This window comes from Vulpes vulpes, chromosome 1 (assembly GCF_048418805.1).
Source record: "Vulpes vulpes isolate BD-2025 chromosome 1, VulVul3, whole genome shotgun sequence".
Taxonomy (NCBI): Eukaryota; Metazoa; Chordata; class Mammalia; order Carnivora; family Canidae; genus Vulpes; species Vulpes vulpes.
This window is the reverse complement of record NC_132780.1, coordinates 178,027,175-178,052,447: the sequence shown is the minus strand read 5'-3', so window position 1 is coordinate 178,052,447 and position 25,273 is coordinate 178,027,175. Positions and strand designations below refer to the sequence as shown.

General features: G+C 40.6%; 1 protein-coding gene across 4 annotated transcripts in view; it reads left to right on the top strand.

Annotated features, from left to right (window-relative positions):
* Nucleotides 1–25,273, top strand: part of BACH2 (BTB domain and CNC homolog 2) — a 348,520-nt gene that overhangs the window by 76,910 nt on the left and 246,337 nt on the right. Inside the window, exons 1-2 of one of the 4 annotated variants that reach the window (XM_072737375.1) lie at nt 5,959–6,101; nt 19,264–19,376. Coding sequence is in view for 2 of the 4 variants with exons in the window: in XM_072737361.1 (XP_072593462.1) it covers nt 19,368–19,376 (9 nt within the window). In the remaining 2 variants the exon portion in view is untranslated. Of the gene's footprint in view, nt 1–5,958; nt 6,102–19,263; nt 19,377–25,273 lie in introns of those variants that run through there. The other 3 variants (XM_072737354.1, XM_072737368.1, XM_072737361.1) reach the window with 3 other exon arrangements.

Genomic DNA, 25,273 nt, shown 5'->3' with positions numbered 1-25,273 from the left:
ATTGGTTGTTCACTAGCATGTTGTTTAATCTCTACATATTTGTGAATTTTACAATTTTATTAATGTAATTAATTTCTAATTTCATACCATTGTGGTTGGAAAAGATGCTTGATATAATTTTAGTTCTCTTAAGCTTATTTGTGGCCTAACATATGATCTGTCTTAGAAAATGTTTCATGTGCACTTGAGAAGATAGTGTATTCTTTTGCTTTTGGATGGAATGTTCTGTAAATATCTGTTAAGTCCATCTGATCTAACATGTCATTTAAGGTCAGTGTTTCTTTTCTTTAAGATTTTATTTATTCATGAGAGATGCAGAGAGAGAGGCAGAGACATAGGCAGTGAGAGAAGCAGGCTCCCCAAGGGGAGCCCGATGTAGGACTTGATTCCAGGACCCCAGGACCATGACCAGAGCCAAAGGCAGATGCTCAACTAGTGAGCCACCCGTGCATCCCAAGGTCAATGTTTCTTTATTGATTTTCTGTCTGGATTATCTATCCATTGATATAAGTGAGGCATTGAAGTCCCCTACTATCCCTATATTGGTACCTATCTCTTTTCTTTAGGCCTGTTAATATTTGTTTCATGTATTTAGTTGCTTCTATGTTGGATGCATCAGTATTTACAAATGTTATATCTTTCTGTTGGATTGAGCCCTATGTAACACCTCTTTTTGTTGTTTATTTCATTACAGTCTTTGATTTAAAGTCTATTTTATCTGATATAACTACAGCCACTCCAGTTTTCTTTTGGTTTCCATTTGTATGAAATATCTTTTTCCATCCCTTCATTTTCAGCCTATGTGTATCCTTACATCTAAAGGTGTCTCCTGTAGGGATATAGATAGGTCTTGTTTTGTTATTCAGCCACTCTTTGTCTTTTGATTGGATAATTCAGTTCATTTGCATTTAAGAACATAGTAATGGAAGTCCCAGCCAGAGCAGTCAGGCAAGAAAATGAAAAGAGGCATCCAAATTGGAAAGGAAGAAGTAAAACTGTCACTATTTGCAGATGACATGATATTATATGTTAAAAAAAAAAAACCTAAAGAATCCATCAAAAAACCTTCAGAGCTAATAAACAAATTCAGTAAAGTTGCAGAATACAAAAAATAAACTGTCAGAGAAACTAAGAAAACCATTTATTTACAATTGCATCAAAAAGAATAAAGCACTAGAGATAAATTCAACCGAGGAAATGAAAGACCTCTGTGTTGAAAAACTACAAGACATTAGTGAAAAAAAATTGAAGAAGACTCACATAAATGGAAAGATATTCCATGCTCATGGATTAGAAAAATTAATATTGTTAAAATGTTCATACTATCCGAAGCAATATACAGATTCCATGTAATCCCTATCAAAATTCCAGTGATATTTTCCACAGAAATAGAACAGACAATCCTAAAATGAATGTGAAATCACAGAAGACCCTGAATAGACAAAACAGTCTTGAGAAAGAAAAACAAAGCTGGAGGCATTCTGCTTCCTGATTTCAAACTATATTACAAAGCTATAGTAATCAAAACAGTATGGTATTGGGATAAAAACAGATAGATCAATGGAACAGAATACAAAGCCCAGAAATAAACCCATGTATATTTGGTCAATTAATTTACAATAAAGAAGCCAAGGCTAGGCCACGGAGAGAGGATGGCTATGCAATAAATGGTGTTGGGAAAATTGAAAAGCCACATGCAAAAGAATGAAACTGGACCTCTGTCTTACAACATACACAAAAATTAACTCAAAATGGATTAAAGACTTACATGAAAGACCTGAAACCATAAAACTCCTAGAAGAAAACACAGACAGTAAGCTTCTTGATTAGGTCTTTATGATGATTTTTTGAATCTGACAGCAAAAGCAAAGAGAACAAAAACAAAAATAAATAAGTAGGGCTACATCAAACTAAAAAACTTTGGTACAGCAAATCAAACTGTCAACCTACTGAAAGGGAGAAATGAAAAGGCAGCCTACTGAAAGGGAGAAAATAATTTGTAAGTCCTATATCTGATAAGGGGCTAATATTCAAGATATTAGAAAGAACTTATATAAATCACTAGCAAAAATAGAAACCCACAAAAACAAAAAATAATCTGATCAAAAAATGATCAGAAGATCTGAATAGATGTTTTTCCAGAGAAGACGTATGGATAGCCCACAGGTACATGAAAACATGTTCAGCATCATTAATTATCAGGGAAGTGGTAATCAAAACTATAATGAGATGTCACTTCATACCAGCTAGAATGGCTGTTATCAAAAAGACAAATAACAAGTGTTGGCAAGAATGTGGAGAAAAGAGAATCCTTGAATACTATGAGTGGGAATGTAAATTGGGCCACTATGGAAAACCATTTGGAAGTTCCTCAGAAAATTGAAATAGAACTACTGGATCATCTGGCGATTCCACTTCTGGGTATTTATGTGAAAAAAGCAAAAACATGAATTTGGAAAGATATCTGTACCACCATGTTCATTGTGGCTTTATTTACAATAGCTAAGATATGAAAACAACCAAAGTGCTTATTGATAGATGAATGGATAAAGAAATTATTATTTATACATGCACATGAAATATATTTTAGTGGAATATTATTCAGCCATGAAAAATGCAATCTCACTATTTGCAACAACATGGGTGGACCTCAGGGACATTATGTTAGGTGAAATAAGTGGGGCAGAGAAAGACAAATCTTAAAAAAAAAAACATACAAACAATCTCTTGATAGGTAGAAAAACTGGTGGTTGTAAGAGCTGGGGTGGATAAAATGGGTGAACTGTTTATTTTAAATAACAAAAATTGTTTAAGTTAGTAAGCCTACTGTCTGAAAGCCCCAGTCCCTTCTATCTCTAAAGTTCCACTGAACATACTATAGGGAATAGTTATAAGTTATACTTTGTGGAACAATTTGTAGACCTTCTTTGACATCCTTCTAGTAATATACTTAACACTTCATTGTAGTTTGTTGTCTGTCTCCCACACTATATCTGAGCCCCTTGAAAGGAAGAATTGTGTCTCATTCTTGCCAATTGCTGGCATTACCTAGCAAATGGTGGATGCTCAGCACGTGTTTATTAAATGACATTGCATTCCACAGCAGAGGGAAGCAAGCTTGAAAGGAACAATACAACCTCATATTAAATACACAATTAGCAACTTTCTACACTAAACACAAATTTTAGCACTAAAGAAGCTATTTGACAATTATATAATTTTTTCTTTTACCTCTCATATACAGTCATTTGTAGTTTTATGAATTCTTTCTAGAAATGTTTTTTGACTCTGATCCTTCCATGCCATCCTTCTGCCATGCCATGCCTGTTCTCAAGTGTCCTCCTTCTCTTTATCTCTTGTTTGGACTATGGAAGCAGCCTGCAAGCCTTTCCCAGACGTAGTCTTCTGTCTCCTCCGCGCTGTTGCTGTCCTCAGCAAGTCCTTTGGCCTTCACTCCCTATAGGATAAGGTGTAAACCTTTGCTGTCCAATTCAGTATCCACTAGCTACACATGGCTACTAAGCTCTTAAAATGTGACCAGTCCAAATTGGGATGTTATAAATATAAAACCCACACCGTATTTTAAAGACCTAGTGAGAAAAAAGGATAAAATGTCTCACTAATAATTTTTATATTGATTACACATTGAAATGGTTATATTTTACATAAATTGGTCTAAATAATGTATCAAAATTAATTTATAATAAAAGATTAATTTCTCCTGATTCTTTTTATTTTTTTAATGTGGATACTAGAAAATTTGAAATCATGTGTATGGTTCACCAGATTTATCTATTGGTCAGCGCTAGCCTTAACTGTATCATGACATTTAAGGTTTCTTATAACCTGGCCTCAGATACTGCTTTAGCCTTGTATCCCAGCTCTTGCTGACCTCCTCAGAATTTCTCAGAACTCCCAGATCTCACCAGGTCTATTTATACTTGTGGGGTAGGGTTTTTTTCTCATATTCTGTTCCCTTCTAAATGTTCTTCTCTTTCCTTGTTAGCTTTAAAAATCCTACTCAGATTTTTAGGACCTGATTTAATTGTCCCATGCTAGTGAAGTTGTACCCCATTTCCTCCTGAATTAGCCACTTCTCTCTGTCGCAGGCTCTTGGTACCTCTCTTATTTTGCTTACCTTGCTGTGCTGCCATGATGTGTCTTCTTAACTAGGTTTCTCAAGGGAAAGGCTGCCGCTTATTCCTACGAGGGCAGGACCTCGTGTCTACTGGACATTTAATTGACATTTCTTAAATTAATGTATCAATTAATTTAATCCTACTGCTGCACACACTGCTCTTCTTACATATATCCAGCCTTGACCATCTGAACCATTGGCCATGGAAAAAAATTGGATGTTGAGGTGGACTGTTGTAATGGACCTCTCAGACATGACCCCAATTTGATATTTTTATGTTCAATAAAATGGCCTCTTCATCCTCACTGGATGACTTACAGTAATTAAAAAATTATATATTTGAATTTATGAAATCTATGGATATTATACAGACTGAGTATAAAATGACAGTATAACATGACATTTTTACTATTTTGTTTACAGGGGTTTCATAGAAGATATTTTCAATTGAAGATTCCACTTCTAAACAAGATTGAAAGTCACTGTTCTAATCCTAAATTTCATTTACATTTCTGTCCCAAAGTTTTCCTAGTTTCTAGTGTCATGTGAATTCATATAGAGTAAGACTTCTCAACTCTGGCTGCACAAGAGATACAACTGAGAAGCTTCCAAAAATACCCATGCCCAGGCCCACCCCCAAGGGTCCTGCTAGAATTGAGCTGGGGACAGAGGGCCCAGGCACCAGTATTTATGAAAAGCATAAATATCTTGTAATAAGTTGATTCCACAAGTGCTTAGAGAGCCAGGTAAACTATAAAAATGTGGAAGTTTTTAGTTGATCATTTTTCTTTCCTTTTATTAAAGATACTGTGAATGAAGGTAATGTGATGTTACTCTTAATATATGATTTCAGGGCCAAAAACAAAATTTATTTAAACCTAAGTTCTGTGGACTATTCCCTAAATTGTCTGAAGTTAAAGTTTCCCATTTCGGTCATTTTCTAGAACCTACATGCAGCAGAATTTTAATGTTCCTTATTAGTAGAAGTAGCTAACAGTAGTATCTATTTTAGATCATGGAAGGAGGACTGACAAGGGCAGTGGGTGTAAGAAGTTTGCACAGGTAGTAGCCTTCCTAGCATCCTTGTTAGCCTGAATAAACAGTTCTCCCATGACAGGACCTTCATAGCCCTACCGTGTTGATAAAATCTGACATTCTGCTTAATCACTTTTTAATGATATTGTTCCTTTTGTTCCTGGTATGTGCGAAACTAATGCCTTTTTTAAGGTGTGGGAAAGAATAACTTTAATTTCCTAATTCAGTAAAACGGGCCGGTGATGCACATATAATTCTTGTGGAGACAGGAGAAAAAATTACCTAATTTCTATATTTTCATACATTTTTAAAAAGTTCTAAAGTACCGAAAATCTTGAAAAGAAGAAAATCTGGGATAAATACTCTGGTGACATGGTAAGAAAAAATCCTATGAACTCTGACAGCATGTTCCATGTCACTGGTGTATACCATTAAAATGTAAATGTAAGTAAGCATAAGTTTTGCAAATTAGCAATTTGTTGAAATGGCTGGCTCTTTAGGAAAGAAAAAAAGAGAGAAAACTACATACTTGGGGTGGAATCCTTTAGGGCATAAAAAGGGATAGAATCCTTTAGTTAACTTGGTTATTTGCAGTCGGTGTGTCATCTGTGTGAGACTGATGTCATGCAGATTGAATGCAGAGGCAAACTTGGTGTGTGTGTGTGTGTGTGTGTGTGTGTATGTGCGTGCGCTTGCTTTAAAGCCCCACTCCCAGAATATGAAGTGAGTGTGAAGGGCACCACAACAACCCCTGGATCTGTCAAGAATGTACCTATTTTTAACAAACTGGATCAAGTGTCAGCACTCCATAGGAGATGAAGAAGGGGGTAGAGACCGTGTTCTGCAGATTGAGCGGATGGTAAACGGCCCTCTGGCGTGTTTACAATACAGCTGTGCATTCTTAATGGCTCTGCCGCTGCCATGTCAGGTAAAGTTTTCTTTGCACGTGATGAATGGCAGAGCATTCTTTAGCAGAGGGAACCAGAGGAGCTGGGAGGAGGGAAAGGGAAGGGAAGAACGGAAAAGAGAGAGAAAAAGAAACACGCGGCTCCAGAGGGAGATAGTCTGTGCTTTGCAGTTGCTTGTGTGGATAGAAACCAGATGGTGAGCTGGAACACCCGCTTGGCTATCTGAGGAGCCAAACATATGGTTAATGGTCGGGAGAAATAGCTTTCAGAGCCAGGGCTTTGCTGACTGCTTCATATTACAGATTGTTACAGTGTGTCATTACATTGCCAACCTAAGTGCTTAATACCCACTGCGGGCGCTGGGCATACACTTACAAGAAGGACTTTTAGCTCTTTGCTGGCTCTGAATGCCAAAGTGACATCATAGGGAGGCTTAAAATGTCTGGTGTTGGGAGGTAGGGAGAAGAGTAATTTTGTAGTGGAAACAACATTTTTTTGCTAAGCCAGGCCTTCACTCCACTGAACTCTGCTGTTTTTCAGAGAACCTTTTCATACAAGAATGAATCTGTGTGTGTGTGTGTGTGTGTGTGTGTGTGTGTGTGTGTGTCTTTCTTTCTGTCTGTCTTTCTCTCACACACACAAACACGCATACAAGTTCTGAAACAGAAATCTAAAACACAGGCCATACCCACCCCACCCCCAATGGATTTGACAGCCCCCTTTCACCTGGAAGCCACATCACTGCACTCACAGAGCCTGCATTTGAAGTTTCTGTTTGGGGAGCTTTGGGCAACAGCAGGCCTGTGTTATCTAAGGAACTGCTGAGCCCATTCATCTGCTTTTCACGGCCCGCTTCCTTTTATTTTTAGCCAAATCCGTCAGGCCTGACAGGCGGGTAATTCGAGCCAGAGAAAGGGCAGAGCTCCAGGTCCTTTCCACAAAGCAATTCTTCTCCTCCCTCCTGGGAGGGCTCCAGACTTGGCCTGCTTCAGGCAGATGGATTTGTTGAGTCATGTGAGATCATTTACACAAAAACACAGTGAGGCAGTGGAAATTTAAAAAAAAGAGAGAGAGAGAGAGAGAGAGAGGGTGGGGGAAGAGGAAGGAGGAGGGAAGCCAGGGGGAGTGCGTGCTGCCGTGGCTGCTGCGGAGCATAGGAATTTTGCAGCGAGGCAGCTAGACTGAGGAATGTTGTAGATTCATTTGTGTATAAGGTAATGTCTAGTTTACACAGCGGGGTGGAGCCAGGCTGAGGAGGCTCCTCGAACTGCTCGCCTGTATTTAACAGCAGAAGGGGGTGTGGGGAAACTTTTTTTTTTTTTTAATTTTTAGAGCAACGCCCACCAAACAAAGACCACACTGTTGACAACATTGGGTTCCAGTAGCAGTAAACTACCAACAGAATGGTTTAGAGAAAATGAGTTTGCTCTGTGATGTAATACAAGTTTGCTTTGTCCTGACTCCAGCATGACTGAGGCAGCAAGGGAGGGAGGAAAGGAAAATTGGAACAGGGCTCTTGGTTAATGGTTTCCAGAAATTATTTAGCAGGACTTGAGTGGAGGGAGGAAAGTGGGATAATGTGGAGAATTACTTCGAGGTGTACCATAATTGCGGTAGGTAAAATAAAGTCATTACTATGGCTTCCTTGCTCAAGAGGAATTGAGCAACGATTTTGAAATGCCACAGAAGGTATCATTTTTCCCTACCACAGTATTCCTTTTCCTCTGGCTTCTGGAACATTAAAAAAAAGCCCAACTCTTGCATCATGGTAAACAGTATTAACAGTTAGTGAATCAGTTTTGTTTACTTTTTATACCACAAGCCTCTAAAACATTCCATTAAAAAATTGTCTTCTGCTCATTCATGAAATTCTTTTTCTTCTTCAAATGTGCTTACATGCATTAGCCGGGCATAGAAGCGGGTTTTTTCCTTCTTACGCTGGACTAATAAAAGAGTTCATGAGAGAATAACAACTGGGTTATCTAATCGTATGTTATTATGACCAATGTAGTGAGAGCATGCTATGTGGAGGAAAGAGAATATTTTGAAATAGGTTCAGAATATTAGAAATGGGAGAATTTCAAAATGTACACCATGATTATTTTCACTGTGACACATTTCTGCAATTCTGCATTTATTTAGAGTCCTACTACGTACCTGTTTTCCTCAGCCTCCCCAGCACCACCATCACGGTAGGTCACCATCACCACAGTTCCTCATACTTGGTTGATATTGTAGAAGTTGAAACATTTTGCCACGTTTTCCAGACCTAGATATATTCTGATTATATATATGGCTTTAGTAATCATAGAACTTGGCTCATAAATTCCTTCTATGAATAGTCACCGCTGAGTTATAATAGTAAGCACTCAATCACACCTAACAGTGGTGCTGAAAATAGTCTAATCTAATATCGAAGCCACTCCACTCTTATCCAGGCAGCTCTAATGACCTAACTTTGCATAGGTAAAAGACAGTTTTCATTTTTTTTTGAAGAATTTATTTATTTGACACAGAGAGAGAACACAAGCAGAAGGAGTGGCAGGCAGCGGCAGAGCAGGGAGCTCCATGCAGGACCCTGGGATCATATCCTGAGCTGAAAGCAGATGCTTAGCCCACTGAGCCACCCAGGTGCTCCTGTTTTCATTTATTCTATTTGAAGAGAAAATTGGTAAATTTTGTGGTTTTTAATTGTGCACATTTTGACTATAGGATGTCAACATTAGTTATGTGATTAAGAGTTGTCATTATTTTGGGTGACCCAGACTGCTGAACAACAGTATCTACAGTGAAGACTTAAAAATATAGCAATGACTAGATTTTCCTTAGGGCTCTGCATGAGCCCTGTAATATTCTTGATATTTTTTTTAAAAGCATATTTGTCAGGGGATCCCTGGGTGGCTCAGTGGTTTAGCGCCTGCCTTTGGCCCAGGGCGCGATCCTGGAGTCCTGGGATCAAGTCCCACGTCGGGCTCCCGGCATGGAGCCTGCTTCTCCCTCCTCCTGTGTCTCTGCTTCTCTCTCTCTGTGTGTGTGTCTATCATAAATAAATAAAATAAATATTTTTTTTAAAAAAAGCATATTTGTCACAGAAATTTAGTTAACATCTTATAACTAAATGTGTATGTATGTTGCTTAGATAAATGTGGTCACCGTAAACATCTATATGATCTGGGATTTTGTTTTCATTTTGAAATGGAAGCTTTTTTGTTTACAAGTTCATTAAAAACTGAAAACTGTTTCTGTAAAGAAAAAAAAGATTTGCCATTATTTTAAACCTACGCACATCCTTGAGTGTTCCCTCTGCATAGGGTTTCTCGGCACTGTTGACATTTTCAACTAAATAATTCTTTATTATGGGGGCTGTTTTGTGCACGGTAGGATATTTAGCAGCATCCCTGGCCTCTACCCACTAGATGCCAGTAGCAGTCTCCCCCAGGCATGACAAAAAGAAAAAAGAAGTCTCCATGCCTCAGAAATGTCTCCTGGGGGGCAAAGTCACCCTGGCTCAGAACCTGTTTCTGCTGTATTCTTATTTTGGTTTGGAAGTTTCTTTACCTCATGAGCTGGGCACTCAGTTACTTTTGAGATCCAATTCAGGGATATAAAGTAACATTTTCCCTCCTGCCATTTATCCTAAAAGGGGGAACCCCAAGTTAGGTCAAGTTTTCCAAGGCTCAAGCTAGGGTATTTTGGGGGGAAACTTTTCCTCCCAGAAGACCTAGAGTTTTGTCCCACAGAGCAGTCTCTCTCTCAGTGCTGGCCTTGGCAGGTGGAACCCTTCAGGGCCGCGCAGCGACTTTCCCAGAGCTGTTCAAGAGGAAGTGGCCCCAGCGACTGAGCTTGGGGATGTTGACATAAGAAGAAAGGGAACTTCTCTGCAGGGACCGGAGCAGAGAGCCTAGGCCACAAGTTCAGTGGCTCGCTGCAGGCTCTCCGCCTTCATATCCAGCCCCAGAAAGAGGGAAAGGCGGCGACAACAGTTCTTTCTTTGGAGCAAAGCAGACATCCTCCCCATCCCGATGGCTGTGGTCTCAGAAGCTGGAACTCTCGTTAAACCAGGAATGTGGAGCTCTCCACAGGCTAAGGCAGGCATAAATTTCCTCTGTTTGTTTTGTGAGGACTAGTGTCGACTGCTGTAATGAGATCAGAGGATACCCCAGGGACAAGGCCTCCAGGTCGGCTGCTGGAGCCGTTTTCTGTGGCTGTTCTCTTGGCTGCTGTGGAAGAACGCAGTGACTCCACCGACCTCGGTTATGATGGGGGTGGGGTGGTGGTGGTGGTGGTGGTTGTGCCCTCCTTTCATTCCTTGCCATCTTGCCTCTCCCAGGCTACCAGAACGTCAGCGTGCAGTCATCCAGTTCTAAGTCATGGAAAAGCTCGTGTGAGGCAGATTCCTTTCCTCAGACCTGAGGACGGACCTGGTTGTGTGCGGGAAGTGCGGTCTTGTACCGGAGCTGACTTCCTTGGGAAACTGCCTGCACTGCTGATGCTGGCTGAGGGTTCTTTTCTCAGCTCCTGGGCCCCCCTATGCCCTTCCTCACCCGACATTGCTGTGCTAGGAAGAGTTAGGGTATGAGTCACAACAATGTAGCGTATGCTACAAAGGACATATTTCTGGCTCTAGCCTGGATTATAGCCAATTGGCCATCTACAGGACCCTAAATATAGGCAGAGTTGAGTTTAGAGATATCCCCAAACTACATATTTCTGGCACCATAGTTATAGACTGAGCTGGTTCAGCGTGGCCCACTTCTAACCCCCTCTGCCCAAGCTCTTCCGCCACCCCCACCCCCAATCCCTAGGTATGTTGGATAAAAGAGAACATAGAGAGAACTTACAAGGGAAATTCCCATGTACCAGAAGCCATTGATGCCTCAGGCCTGTGAGTGATCCAGACCTGGCCAGATTCTAGGGGGTGTGATGGTTTTACTTCCATGGGAGCTGTTTGCCAAAAGGGGCAAGTAGAATTGCCCTTAGAGTCTGTGTTGGGCTTTGAGTTTGTGTGTTTAGGGTACAGTGATAGAAGATGGAAATCCAGGGTTATGCCGTTTGAATAGCTGTGGGGTCTGCAGTTCACTACCTGCACAGTATAGGAACTTCAGTAGTTTTGACATAAACACTAAGCTGGTTTGAGAGCATTAAAAGCTGTAGAGTCCTGGTAGAAGCAAACACTAGGTCCCTCTGGAAAGGTTAACAACTCAGGATGTGATACAGCCTCACAAAGAACAAGCCACACTAAGGAGAAGCTGGTGTATTGGGAAGTACGGAATGAGAGCCTCAGGAAAGCAGAGGTTAATAGTAAATCCCTGAGACTGCTTTTGACAAGGGCCCGTCCTGCCAAATTGAGCTTCCTTCTGAGGATTAATGAAAGTCCCCTCCCAGAGGAACAGGGCATTACGCCCGATCTGACTTACTAAGCAGATGAGTTTCAGTTGTAAGCACCAGCCCCCAGTAAGGCAATCGCCCCTGCATTACACTTGTCCTCAAGGTATTCTTGAGAATATTTAAATTCCTTCATTGGAAACCTTCTATTGGAGAGATAGCTGGTCTCCTTGAGCTTCTGTAAAGAGATACCTTTCTAGCGATTTCCCTTGCCATCGGTTCCTTTTCAGTGGGTCATTCTGAAGTAACCTGCTAACTAGGCTTTCTATTAAATTATTTTAGCTTCTCAGCAAATCACAGGAAATGTGTTTGCCTAAATTGTTAAGCAAACCCCTCCAGGGAGAAGGAAGCCGGGATTGTTTGAAGGTGTCTGGGATTCTTTCAGAATAATATCAGAGAAACCCAGGTAGTCAGGCATGGCTGGTAAACCATCTTAGATGAATACGGTTTGGCCTTCTCAATCCATGGTGGACAAATGGATAGGGGATTTCCTAGAGCTCTGGGCAGCCACCAAGTACACCCCATGCAGTGACACGCACTGTTGACAGACATGAACTCAGGATGCTGAAATGAAAGCATGCTCCTTTATTTATTAATAGGGTGATGAAATCTCTTAGGTGTAACTTTTTCTGCTGAGGCATGCAGAGGGTACCAGAAAGTACCCTCTTGACTTAAAAAGCGATGCCATACATCTTAAGAGAAAATTCTTCAATCTTTTATTCTTAATTTGGACCTGTTTTTTTTCTTTTAGTCTCAAAATGTTCTGGCCAAATGAGAAGTAGATATACATTTTGACATTAAAGCATCAGAAGAGGATAAGTGGAAATAGGCTCAATCGGTACCAGATTTAAGGAAGATCTTCCTCAAAGTTTGTCTTAGTTAGGGCTGCTATAACAGAACACCATAGACTGAGTAGCTTGAACAATGGTTTATTTCTCACAGTGCTGGAAGCGGGGAAGTCCAAGATCAAGATGCAAGCCCATTTGGTTCTAGTGAGGGACCTCTTGCAGATGGTTGACTTCTTCCTGATACATCCACACACATGGCAGGGAGAGGGGAAGAGAGAAATTGTGCACACACATGCAGGTTCTCTGGTATGTCTTCTCATACTGGCACTAACCCCATCATGAGGGCTCCACCCTCATAACCTCATCTAAACCTAATTACCTGCCCCAAAGCCCTGCCTCTAAATACCATCACATTGGGAATTGAGCAATCTATGATTTTGGAGGGTATAAACATTCAGTCTATAACATTATATAACAACATTATAATTACATTTTGCATATATTGAAAGCCTACTGTGTGTAGGGTGGTGAGACAGGTGCTGACTATTTGGGCATAAAACAGATAAGATATCTTCCTTTGGAAAACATAGAATCCAGTAGGTGGTTGAGAGGTAAACTCCTACGTGCAATTACATGCAGAATGAGGTAGTGCTGAATGGTGATGGGAAACAGAGGAGGGGAAGGACTTCATCTCTTAACACCATGCATTAAATACTTTCCTCATGTTACCCCATTTAATCTTCAAAATAATCTTAGGACATATAAATAATTTCCCCCCATTTTCTGGGTAAAGAGATAAAGACTCAGGGAGGGTTAGTAACTTACTGAAATCACATGCAAAGACACAGAATTGATAACTCAGATGGAATGACTTAGCTCCCGAGTTCTACTTTTCCCACTCTCCTGGAAGGCTTGCTGCACCATGAAGCCATAGCACTATAGCCCTGGAGGGATCAGGAGACAGAACGGGAGCCCCCAGTCCTGGAGATTTAAAGAAACAGTCCCATGACTTACACAAAAAGTGTATGATGGAAGATACAAACTGGCGGACCAAATCCAACCCCAATTTTCCTTTTTTTTTTTTTTTAAATTTATTTATTTATGATAGTTACAGAGAGAGAAAGAGAGAGAGGCAGAGACACAGGCAGAGGGAGAAGCAGGCTCCATGCACCGGGAGCCCGATGTGGGATTCGATCCCGGGTCTCCAGGATCGCACCCCGGGCCAAAGGCAGGCGCCAAACTGCTGCACCACCCAAGGATCCCCCAACCCCAATTTTCCAAAATGGTAACATAAATTGCCAACATTGAACAAGCACATGACTTTACATAATCTCTCCATTTTCTTTCCTTCTTGATTATCAGAAGCTCAGGGAACATGTACTTGTTCCTGTTTTTCTGGATTTGAGTGGCAGCCTCTCCGGGGATCCCTGTCTTCATTGGGAGGGAATGACAACTCATTGTCTTCTCTGGCCTGCCCATTCCTTCATCTTATTCTTTCTTGACTCCTGTAGGCATCTGAATCTGTGTCCACTGGTTTAGATAGTCACACAGGCAAGAGGAGTAGGCTGAGCCAGGTAACCCCTTGGGAGTTCTATATTGTGCCTTTAATTAAGATATTCCTAAATTACTGAGGGACTAAAAATGATCTTTTATAGAGTGATAGCCCTGAATCTAAACATTTGATATCGTGTATGATTTCATGAAGTGGAGGAAGCCTTCAACACGTGTGCCAGAAGTAGTCCTTTGACAGCAATGGACACACACTATCACTTGGCACTCTTACTACACCTTGTTTAGCTCTCAGGGCAATGTTTTTGTGCCCCCAGCACTCTTCTTTATAATTTCTAATCCTCTTATTTCCTCTTCCTTATCACAATTTCTTGTTGAACCATTGGTCATATGCTAGTTGAAATTTCGGAACACTAATTTTCAAATTGTGTTACCAGTCCTTGGGGAAGAAGGCCTCTAATCATGCTTGATGGTAAGATGCTCTCATCCTTCTGACTTGGGTTGGTGGTTTTCATGGCATACTGTGAAGGCAGGGCATGAGGGCAAGGCACAATGGCAAACATTGCTCATTCTCTTAGGGCAGAACTGTGTCATGGCATGTTTGCTGCCTAAATGTGCGGGTGGCAAGGACAGCAAGGTCCTGAAGAACCAGAGACATATGTTTGCTGTGACTTTGAGGATGGAGAAGGGCCTTCCGGGAGTTCCTCAAGGAGCTCTGCTCTGATTCCTCTGCTTCTCCAGAAAGGAAGGAGCCAGCTGTGTGGGAGCTTTGTGTGCATTTGGGGAATGGGACGGGGTCTGTATGTTGCTTGACTTTTGGATCCTTTAATCCCAGCACCGTGCTCCTTAGTGTGGAAGAGAGGAATTGGACTGTCTGTAAGAAAATAGTCTTAAGTGTATCCAGTCCTGTACAAGGATTCTATCCAATTGAAGGTTGTCAAGATTTCACTTCAGAGACATGTAAATTATTCCAACTCATAAAAGCAGGGGTTGGAGAGTATTAGAGATGTATCTTTCATCTGTTTGTCTGATTTTCCAAGCTCCTAAGTCCTAGATTTAGAGAATTTCCTGTAGAGTTTTGTCCTCTTGCCTTTCCCCCCTTTCTCTCCAAACCCTGTTTGTGTCTTTATGACTTTGCTTAATTCTTCCTCACAAGTTCTTGGGTCCTCATGCTTGAGCTCTCTGTCCACCTAAGCTGCTGGATTTGGTGGTGGGAGGGAAGAAACAAGAGGCTGTTCCACAGACTGATGTCAGGGTACATTATATCTAAAAGCCAGCAAGGTCATTAACCTTGTGAGTGACCTGCTTGCTCCTAGGGGCCTATTTCCCATAGGAGTGCCTGAGCAACCCAGCTCTGTGTTATATAACCAAAGCCTTCTAGAAAGAATGTCTTAGAAGGGGGTGGGAGAGTTGGAGTGGGGAGAAAGCCCAGATCATCATACTCCGTTCTATATTGGCAGTATTAGTTGCATTTTCAAAGGCCAAAAAATAACACTACACACACACACACACACACACACACACACACACACACACACATACGCACAGCCCTTCGACATGTTTAAGAGTGTCAAGAGTAAGAACAAATACTCTAAAGAGTACTCTCGTTAGCTAAAGAGACCAGAATAAAGTTGGCTTATGCTGTTCTCACCATACCCCTATGGCACATTATCAGTGATCCAGGGAAAATAGACTTCTCTCTGTGGTAGGTGGAGGCTGATGGTAAATAAATAGTGGCGAAACAGGTAAGCCCGGTCTTAACTCTACTCCGGCTCCACTTGCTGACACCCAGAGAAGCTGTAGGATGCGGTGCTATCACCAGGAGCCTGAGTCTCTCCGTCTCTTCTGTCCATGAGGACCTGGCTGGTGAGAGGCACTTGTCTGCATCACTGAACCTGTCTCTAGATACCTTTGCTTACCTGCCCTTTCGTTTTCTTCTCTCTTTGTAGCCTTCATCTTTTCTGTTCATTCTCTCTTTGATCTCTTATTCTTGCTCTGTCTCTACTTTTCTGCTTACTCACACTTCTCCCCACCTGGAAAGATGAATTACATTTCATTAACCTTTCCGGAGCCCAAGGTTGACCACAGGCTTTGTTTCCCATGGAGCCAACTCTGTTAGGATCAACTGAGTGGAAGTCACACTTTAGCTTCTGTGATTGACTTTCTCCAGGCACCCTTTGAAAGGTATCTGTACATGCCTTTTGTTTAGTATCAGAGGAATCCAACTTCGTGAACGATTAAAAAGAAACACTGAAAAATAGAATAAAGAAGAAAACTCCCTTAATTCCACTATAGTAACATACATATCTTTCCCCCAATACTTTATATTTAAGATGCAATTTCCTTTTTTAAGCTCTGTATTTCTCTAAGCTTCTAAATGGAATTGGCTGCAAAACAACCAGGTCCTCTCTGTTTCAAAGGAGATTTAAAGTACTTGGTACAACAAGGCCAGTCTTTTTGGTTGCTGGCCAGAAGCAAACTGACCCAATTTCTAAAACTGTCATCTGTATGCTGAGGTGTTTTTGGTTAATGATGGTGTGTATGGTGTGTGTGTGTGTGTGTGTGTGTGTGTATTAGAGATCTCTCATTTGTAGGCTTTGTGCATATTTTAATTCCGTAGTATCTTGAAATGAAGCCACTTGCAGCCCAGGGTCTACTGCCTATGACAGCATGACTAAGAATTCTGAATCTGGTTTCCTAATTTAAAAAACTACCCCTCAGATCAATATCAGTACTATCTGAGAGCACTAATATAAAAGTGTATTGTACAGTTTTGAGCACTGAACAGCTGTAAGATATTCTTAACAATATTTTTCTAAAACGTTTACAGTCCTGGACATTAAGAGATTTTCCTTTTTTAAAAAACCGCAGAGGCAATTTGCAATGATTGTCAACATTGTGTTTAAGAGTCAACATTACGAGTCTACATCTTCCTAGGCTCTGTGAGTGAGAGCAAAGAAAAAAAAATCTAAGCGTAATATTTATTAAGAATTTTCTATGTGACTAATATTTCCCTCAATGAGTTTTTATTTTGGCTTTGTTGTAGAACCAACGTATGTGAAAATGACAAGACCACTTAGAATGGTGGGGGGCACAGGGGAGGATCCATAATTATTTTAGTGCAGACTGTATATCTAAGATGTGAGGGAATGGGGACTGTGGCATGATTGGAGCTGGGTGGAATTTCCTTGGGGAAATTATGTTCAAGAATCTTTGTCTGTTTATTATTATCTTCTTGTGCCCACCTTTCCTGTGTTGATACCAATGTGTACATTTTAATGGAATTGTGATATCAGGCATCTATGCAAGGCATTCGGACAAGTTTCCCAGTTAAGTGCTGGACCGTAGGTTTTAAGTGGATTGAATTTCATATCTTAAAAAGGAAACAGCATGTATAGAATTCTACTTTATCTTTTTAAGATTTTATTTATTTATTCGTGAGAGACACACAGAGGCAGAGACACAGGCAGAGGGAGAAGCAGGCTCCCTGCAGGGAGCCTGATGCTGGACTCAATCCCAGGACCCTGGGGTCACGACCTTGAGCCCATGGCAGACGCTCAACCACTGAGCCATCCAGGCACCCCTAGAATTATGTTTAAAACAAATTTATTAGCATCTGCTTCTGGAATTCAAAGTAAAAGTTTTATGCATAATTTTCTTTCAGTCACTGTAAGATTGGTTAGGATTAGATACTGAGTTTTCTTGACTTTGAAGTAGTAATCGATTACAGTCATACAAGACGTCAAGTATATCAAGTAACAAGGGGTGTTTGGATGTGTTTAGGCTACAAAGTCAGAATTCCAGGGTCTCTCTATGCTGTACATCATTCTTAAAATATGTTATTACTATGACTTAATGTGGTATTTTCTTTGGAATCTATGTGTCTCAAATAGCCGGGGAGTGTTCTGCAATTTTGTCTCCCTATCTTCTGATTTGTAAAAGGAATTTAATAATATTATGTTCACAGAATTGTAATGTATGTGGGGTAGGAGTTTATCTTTTGAAAATAATAAATAACAAAGTCATTTTCTTAATGGTGAAAGATGTTAATATGGGGAATATAGCCTTGGACTTCTCTGTGTCCTTGATTCAGCAGACTTGCCAGGGCCTCTTGTCATTCCCCACTGTGCTAAGAACTAAAGGTGATTATGATTAGTGGGATTGTGGTTACTTTTTTCTTTTCCCTGTGAAATTTTCTATATTGCTATTATTATTAAAAAGAATATATATTTTAAAGCACTGTGCTTCCTTTTAAACCTGTAATCCCAGTCTTTTTTTTTTTTAACATTTTATTTATTTAGTTATTCATGAGAGATACAGAGAGAGAGGCAGAGACATAGGCTAAGGGAGAAGCAGGCTCCCTGCAGGGAGACTGATGCAGAACTCTATCCCAGGAAACTGGGATCACGCCCTAAGCCGAAGCCAGACGTTCAACCACTGAGCAACCCTGTACAGGTGGCCCTGTAATTCCAGTGTTTATGGAAAGGTTCAGACATATAAATCCTTTCTAGATGTAACCAGAAAAAGTAACATAGAAATAAGATGATTACAAGGAACCTTACAATGTTTGGTTTTCCTCTCAAATTCACCCATACACATTTTCCAAAGAAAAGACTAATCTAATTAAGTGGTTGAAGATATTTTCTTTATTTTTCCTTAATATTTGAAAAATTAAGAACTCTGGAGCTATACCTTAACCATTTGACTCTAAAATGTAATTCAAGTGAATCAGATAACCTTCTTAAAGAACCAATAGAAAAGCATGGATAAAAACGTGGACTCATTCCATCTGAGGGGATGTTGAATCACCTTGTTCATTTGGCTCATGGAAAACTGACCTCCTGAATTCCCTTATGGTAAGAGCTCTGTGGAAGGTCCTATCTATTAAGCCCTGACAGTGGTAAAGTCAGTCTTCAGCAAATGCCTGTCTCTTCCTTTGTAGGCAGTGAGGAAGGCATTGAGGTCTGGCATGAAGTAAATACTGCTCACATGCTAGATCTTTTCCTTTTTGAAGGAGGTCAAGCCTGAGCAGGAAACTTTTAAATAACTGAGATCTGGCTTTTTGATCACTATGTCCTCAGTACCCCACATCTAGTGAGTACTGAGAAACTAGTTATAGCATGAATATTCTTGTTCCTGGGTGCCTGTAGTCACTCTGAACACATAATATCCAGCTTTTCCTTGGCCGCTGACCTGTCTAGAGTCTGTGACCTCAAGACTTTGACTTGACTCTCTAGACCTATACTGCCCAGTATGGTAGCCACTAACCACTTGTGACTATTTACATTCAAATTTAACTAAAATGACATAAAATGTAAAATTCAGCCCTTACTTGCACTAGCCACATTTCACATGGTCAGTAGCCACATGTGGCTGGTGTTACCATTTTGGACGGCGCAAGCGTGGAGCATTGCCATCATGGCAGAAAGTTCCATTGGACACAGGACTGCTCTGTGTCTTCCTGAGCCCCAGCTGATGGATTTCCTCTTTGTGTTTGCAGTGCAGCTGTCTGCTTCAGGAAGTGAGGTCTACAGCCACGAGGAGAATCTTCAAGAGCTGCCTCGCATTGTGACATGTCTGAGCCCTTGATCCAGTCCCTGCAGCATGAACAAGGTAAAAGATACCTTTGGGAATCAGCCTTTGTGTCTTCTTTATGGTACCATGAGTTTTCTGGAAACGTAATGCCTTTCCACGGTGTGAGAGGTTGCTTCTCCTGCCACAACCATTCCAGGAGTTGGAGAGTTAGTGACTCTGGCAAGCAGTGTTTATAGGCAGGGTCCCAGGAGGTGGTGGCCACTCTGTGGTTGTATAGTCTTCCAGTTATGTCACCGTGTTTGTCAGAGACTTCTGAGCGGCTGAAATATTGGTTGTTACTACAACTTCCTTGGCATAAATATTGAAAGAACGAGTCTCTGGAGCCAGACTACCTGGGTTTAAATATCAGCTCTTCCAAATGCTAGCTTTGATGACCTTGGGCAAGTGGCTTTTCTGTGCCTCAGTTTCCCCATCTGTAAAATGCTGATGATAACAGCAGGGTTGTTAAAAGGATGAAAACAGGTTGATACGTACACCAGTGCTTAATGTGGTACCTATCTACATTACAAGCATTTGACGAATATTGGCTATTGTTTTTGATGTTGGGAACACTGTTGCCCCTTAGATATTGTTACAGGAGAGTGTTGAGTGTATTTGCAACATTTCCACTTGTTCCTTGATTGACTCGGCAGGTTGGTTACCAACTGGGCACTCAGGGATGAACAATGAACGAGGCTTAGGTTTTGCCTATAGCAGGTGACAGGCTTGGGTATAGTGTGGCTAATGTTTTCATGAGATGTGTACCAGAAACTCTGGAGGCACAGAAGGAACATCCAACTTTAGGAGATATGGAAAGAACTGTAGAGGAGGTGACATTTTTGAGTCAGATCCTGAATGATAAATGGTCATTTCTTAGACACAGAAGTAGGGCAGGGCATCCCAGGTAAAGAAAACAGGCTATGTTTAGGCACAAAGCATATGAAAAAGTCTGGCATGTTTAGAGAACAAAGAGCTGGGTACAGCAGGATTTCTTAACCTCAAGATTGTTAACATTTGAACTGGGTAATTCTTTCTAGTGAGAGGCTGTCTCCCACATTGAAGGATGTTCAGTAGCATCCCCTTTCCCTGACTTCAGTCCTGACAACCAAAAATGTTCCCACACATTAGCCAGTGTCCCTTAAGGGAACAAAAATACCCCTGGCAGAGAACCACTGCACTGGTGGAAGATGGTAGTTAGGAACCCAGAGAAGGAGGTAAGGGTTCAATTCTGAGAGCCACTGAAGGATCTAATACAAGCGAGAGACATTTCCAGATGCTACAAGAAGAGGTCAATTATCACATTATGATATCACATAATCACATTATGTGATCACATTATCACATTATCAGTTATGGTTTGTGATGGAGCTGGACAGTGCTTTTAGATAGTGGTCTTCAAAAGGTATTATGGGAATCCCCAGGCTTTAAGAGAACCCATTTAGTTTGATGAGATTCTTTACCAGGAACCCCTTTCCAGTGGTAATTTTTCTTATGGCCACTTGTCTGGCCTTCTCGGGATGGCTGCTTTATTGCACTGGAAGAGACCAGAAAAAAATAAGCAATTGTTTTTGAGAAATTTTCTTTTGTTTTCTTTTTTTCTTTTTTCTTTTTTCTTTTCTTTCTTTCTTTCTTTCTTTCTTTCTTTCTTTCTTCCTTTCTTTCCTTTCTTTCCTTTCTTTCTTCTTTTTTTTTTTTTTTTTTAGAGATTTTCTTTTGGCCAAGAGAAGGAAACCTTGTTACCACCCGCCACCCCTACCCCCACCCCCACCAGTGGCTTAAATACTTACTTTTAAGCAGTTTTTGAGAAGTGAGCTTTTGGAATACTGAAAAGTAGGCAGGTGTTCCACCCCAAGCTCATGACTGGAGGGTGGGGAAGAGAGGAGATTCATCACTGTGGCAACTACAAACCTTGGCTTCTATTAGTTAGCTAGAGTTTAGTATACTGAAACACAGAGACAGCTCTTGGGAAATCTGATTGGCAGGCACAGTTTGCAATGACAGCCTTGCCCTAAATTTCTTCAGGGCAACTCAAGACCTGATGTCATGGTTTGGCTCTTGAAACACAGCTGGGAACCAGACTCCTCAGACATTTCAAGTGTCTCAGTAGGTGTGTCTATTGCTTGGGAAGTTATGTTCTGCCTAAGTGGCCCAATGAATGCTTTATTTTATGTTATTTTAATTTAAAGTAGTGATTAAGCATGATGTGTAACCTTCATAGGTCAGCATTTTTCTTACGGTTTTCTTGGCATAAGACAAAGAATAGATCACCCTCTGGGGAGGAAATAGATCTCAGCGTAAATAAAACCAGACAATCATCTCATCAATTAGGATATGTAAGTTAGAAAGTTGGAAATATTTTTGTGGGTGTGATTGATTTTCTTAGTACATTTGTTCCTAGAAAGTTGGAGACATTTGAATTGTGCACTTTCTACTTCCTTGGATGTACACTGTAGTAACCCTAGCTAGCTTATGGGACACTTTACCTGGGGAGGTGTCACCATGCAGGGTGGCATGGTATCCTAGGGCCCAGTGAAATTACAGGGTGATTCTGAGCACAGTGAGGCATTGACATCTCTCTTTGAGGTTCTTTCAAGATGGTGTCTCTAGAAAATAACTAGAATGACCCCCATGGCACAAGGGATTGATTATTTGTCTAATTTAACCAGGCTAACCTGATAGTGAACTGCTGTCCACCAAGTAGGGGCTTCGTTCCAAACATTCTTGAACTTCTGTCTGTAGCAGAGTCTGGAGACTCACCAGGAAGGTGTGCAGTTCTGGGCCACAGACAGCTAGCACACTGGTGCGTTGGTTTGTACAGAAGATTTCTACAGAGTGGATACCCTCACATTTATTCACCTTCTTGTTATTATAAACAGGCTTGAATGGTTGTTCATTTGGGGCTTTATGTTCTAGCCGTGCATGTTAAAGAAATTTTGGGTGCACAGTTTTCCCCAGGGCACTCATTGTCCTTGGCTCTCCTGCACACTTTATTTTATTTTTAAAGATTTTATTTATGTATTCGAGAAACAGACAAAGGGAGAGGCAGAGACACAGGCTGAGGGAGAAGCAGCCAGAGGGAGAAGCAGGCTCCATGCAGGGAGCCTGATGTGGGACTCGATCCTGGGTTTCCAGGATCACGCCCTGGGCTGAAGGCGACGCTAAACCGCTAAGCCACCTGGGCTGCCCTCTCCTGCACACTTTAAAACCATCTTTCCAGTTCCATACTCTCCTTAGATCTTTTTATAAGGGCAGACTTTCCAATCTTTATACTGGTCCAAAACTTTATAATCAGGATGTAACTTTAAATTTTGTCACAGGTTTTTATCCTCTCTCCTTTCTCAGGCGTTCTCTTGCTAATATTTATAAATATAGATCCTGTAACACAAATTGTTGCTGGTAAGAAGGGCTAATGTTTTATATTTGTGTTATTTATCTATTGTCATGCTGTAAAGAAAGGATTTTAGGGTATTACTTAAAAAATCATAGCCAAGGGGTGCCTGGGTGGCTCAGGTGGTTGAGCATCTGCCTTCGGCTCAGGTCATGATCCCAGGGTCCTGGGATCGAGCCCCATATCAGCTCCCTGCTCAGAGGGGAGTCTGCTTCTCCCTCTCCCTCTGCCCATCCCCCCACTACCTTGTTCATGCTTGCTCTGTCACTCTCTCAAATAAATAAATAAAATCTTTAAAAAAAATCATAGCCAAATGGGGGGCAAGCTGGACAGGATCGGACTTTGTAGAGGCAAATTAGACAGGAGGATATGCATTCAGTACATACCAGCATGTAAGTTCACAGAACCACACTCACAGCTTCCACTCTTGAAAGCTCTCTCTTCCTAGCAGCAACCTTGGAATTATGACTTTAAACTCTTTCCCTCATGGTCATCATTTTCATGAAGTCATATCACATGCTATTGTCTGTCTTGAATTTATGAGGACACTCCATCTGATTGAAAAATAATCGATTTTACCATTATTATACAGAATGCTCTTCTTCCCCTACAGTGCAAAGGAATCTTCTTGAGAAATGTTTCTTCCTTCTTATGTTCAAATAAAGCCAAATCTGACTGCTGTTGCTTTGGACAAATGCTGTAGCATCAAATGAAGTGGAGCAGTGTGTCTTATCTTTCTTGGTGGGTGGATGCTACTGTTTTGCTTAATATCTACCCAGCAGAATTTTTTTCTCTGAATATTTTACTGTGCCAGGTTGAGGCAGTTTCACCTTTACACTCAGATCAATATCTCTACAGTCAACTAAAGAGTAAGATTGAAATTTAGTTTCCGCCTTCATTTAGAGTTTTTCTTACTTGGCACCTCCTTAATATGAAGCAGTGAGAAACTCATTACCCCTGGTTCTCTACCTGGCATACACATGACTCTACTTGATTAAACATCAGCTCCTCCAACCCACACTTAGCTAGTATGTACTGGCTACTGCGTATTGTACTTGCAGGATATCGGTGAACAAAATAAAGGTCTTTGCCATCCAAAGCTGCTATGCTGGCCAAGGTAATGAGAGTCATCTTATTTCAGAGGTTTAATGTTTAAACATACACCTAACATTAAAACTTCTTCCATTTTAAACTTTTTTCACTTGAAGAGCAAGTTGACAGAGCTATTGGATGCGATGTAAGAAATTGGTGAACAATAAACATGGATCTCTGTCTTCCCCTCTCTAGGACATCCTTGGAGGTTTTACCAAATGACCCATCTATATTCAGTGAGTCTCCACTCTTTTTTTTGCAGGCAGTGGCCAAGTCCCCCTTGTGGCCGACTTTGAAGAAATATTGCACACATCAAAAACTAGTTACATGGAAAAAATGCAAATAAAAATTAAGTGATCTTGGAATAAGGAAGGCTTTATTAATCTCTAGTGGCAGAAATTATAAAGGAAGAGAATGTATTTGACTATAACCTCAAAATTTCCACCAAAAGGTGTTCTGAACTACCCTAAAGACAAAAGACACACCAGGCCAATTATTTACATGTACAACAGAGAGTTAACTTAGCCAATTTAGTAAGAATTCTTATAAATTAATAAGATAAAGATGATTACTAGAAAAGGGGCAAAGAACAGAAAGATAAGACCAATAAAAGAAGAAATATAATCAGCAAGTGACGTACAAGAAAATGTTCAACCTCAACAGTTATCAAAGAAATGCAAATTAAAGCAATGAGGTGGCAGTTTCTACCTATACAATTGATGAGGACTTGTAAAATGTACCCTATCACGATAGGAAAGAGATGACCCAGGCTCTTTTAGACACAGTGAAAGAACACATTCCTCAAGGGAATTTAAACGATGTGTATCAAAACCTCAAAAATACACACACCTTTTGACTCAGAAATTCCATTTCTAGAACAGTTACTCAAGACTATTGCCATGGATGTGTACAAAAATTGAGCCAAGGTGTTCATCACATATGATAATAGTACTTTTTAGAAGGTGATAATTGTGATATACAGCCATATAATAAAAGTACCAGGGAGGGATGGAGGAATATTTAATGACATAAAAAAGAGTTTTAAATAAATTGTGAAGGCAAATTATGTAACAATATGTAGTTTGATCATTTTCATTTTTCAAAAAACATCTATCTGCTCATACACATCAAAATGTTAGGAGCATTACCTTCTTTTTGCTCTTATGTTCTAAATTTCTTTAGTAATATACATTCTTTCATACTAAAAATAATATATAAAAAGACATTAAGCTATATTTAAGATATGGACTTCACTATTTTTAAGATATACATGATAGGATGTTGCCCAGAATGTTAGTAGTGGTTTTCTCAGAGGGTGGGCACATGGTATGTATTGGCTTCTTATTTAAAAAATATTTTTCTGGGTGGCTCAGCGGTTGGGCGCCTGCCTTAGGCTCAGGTCGTGATCCCAAGATCTGGGCTCGAGTCCCGCATCAGGGCTCCCTGCGTGGAGCCT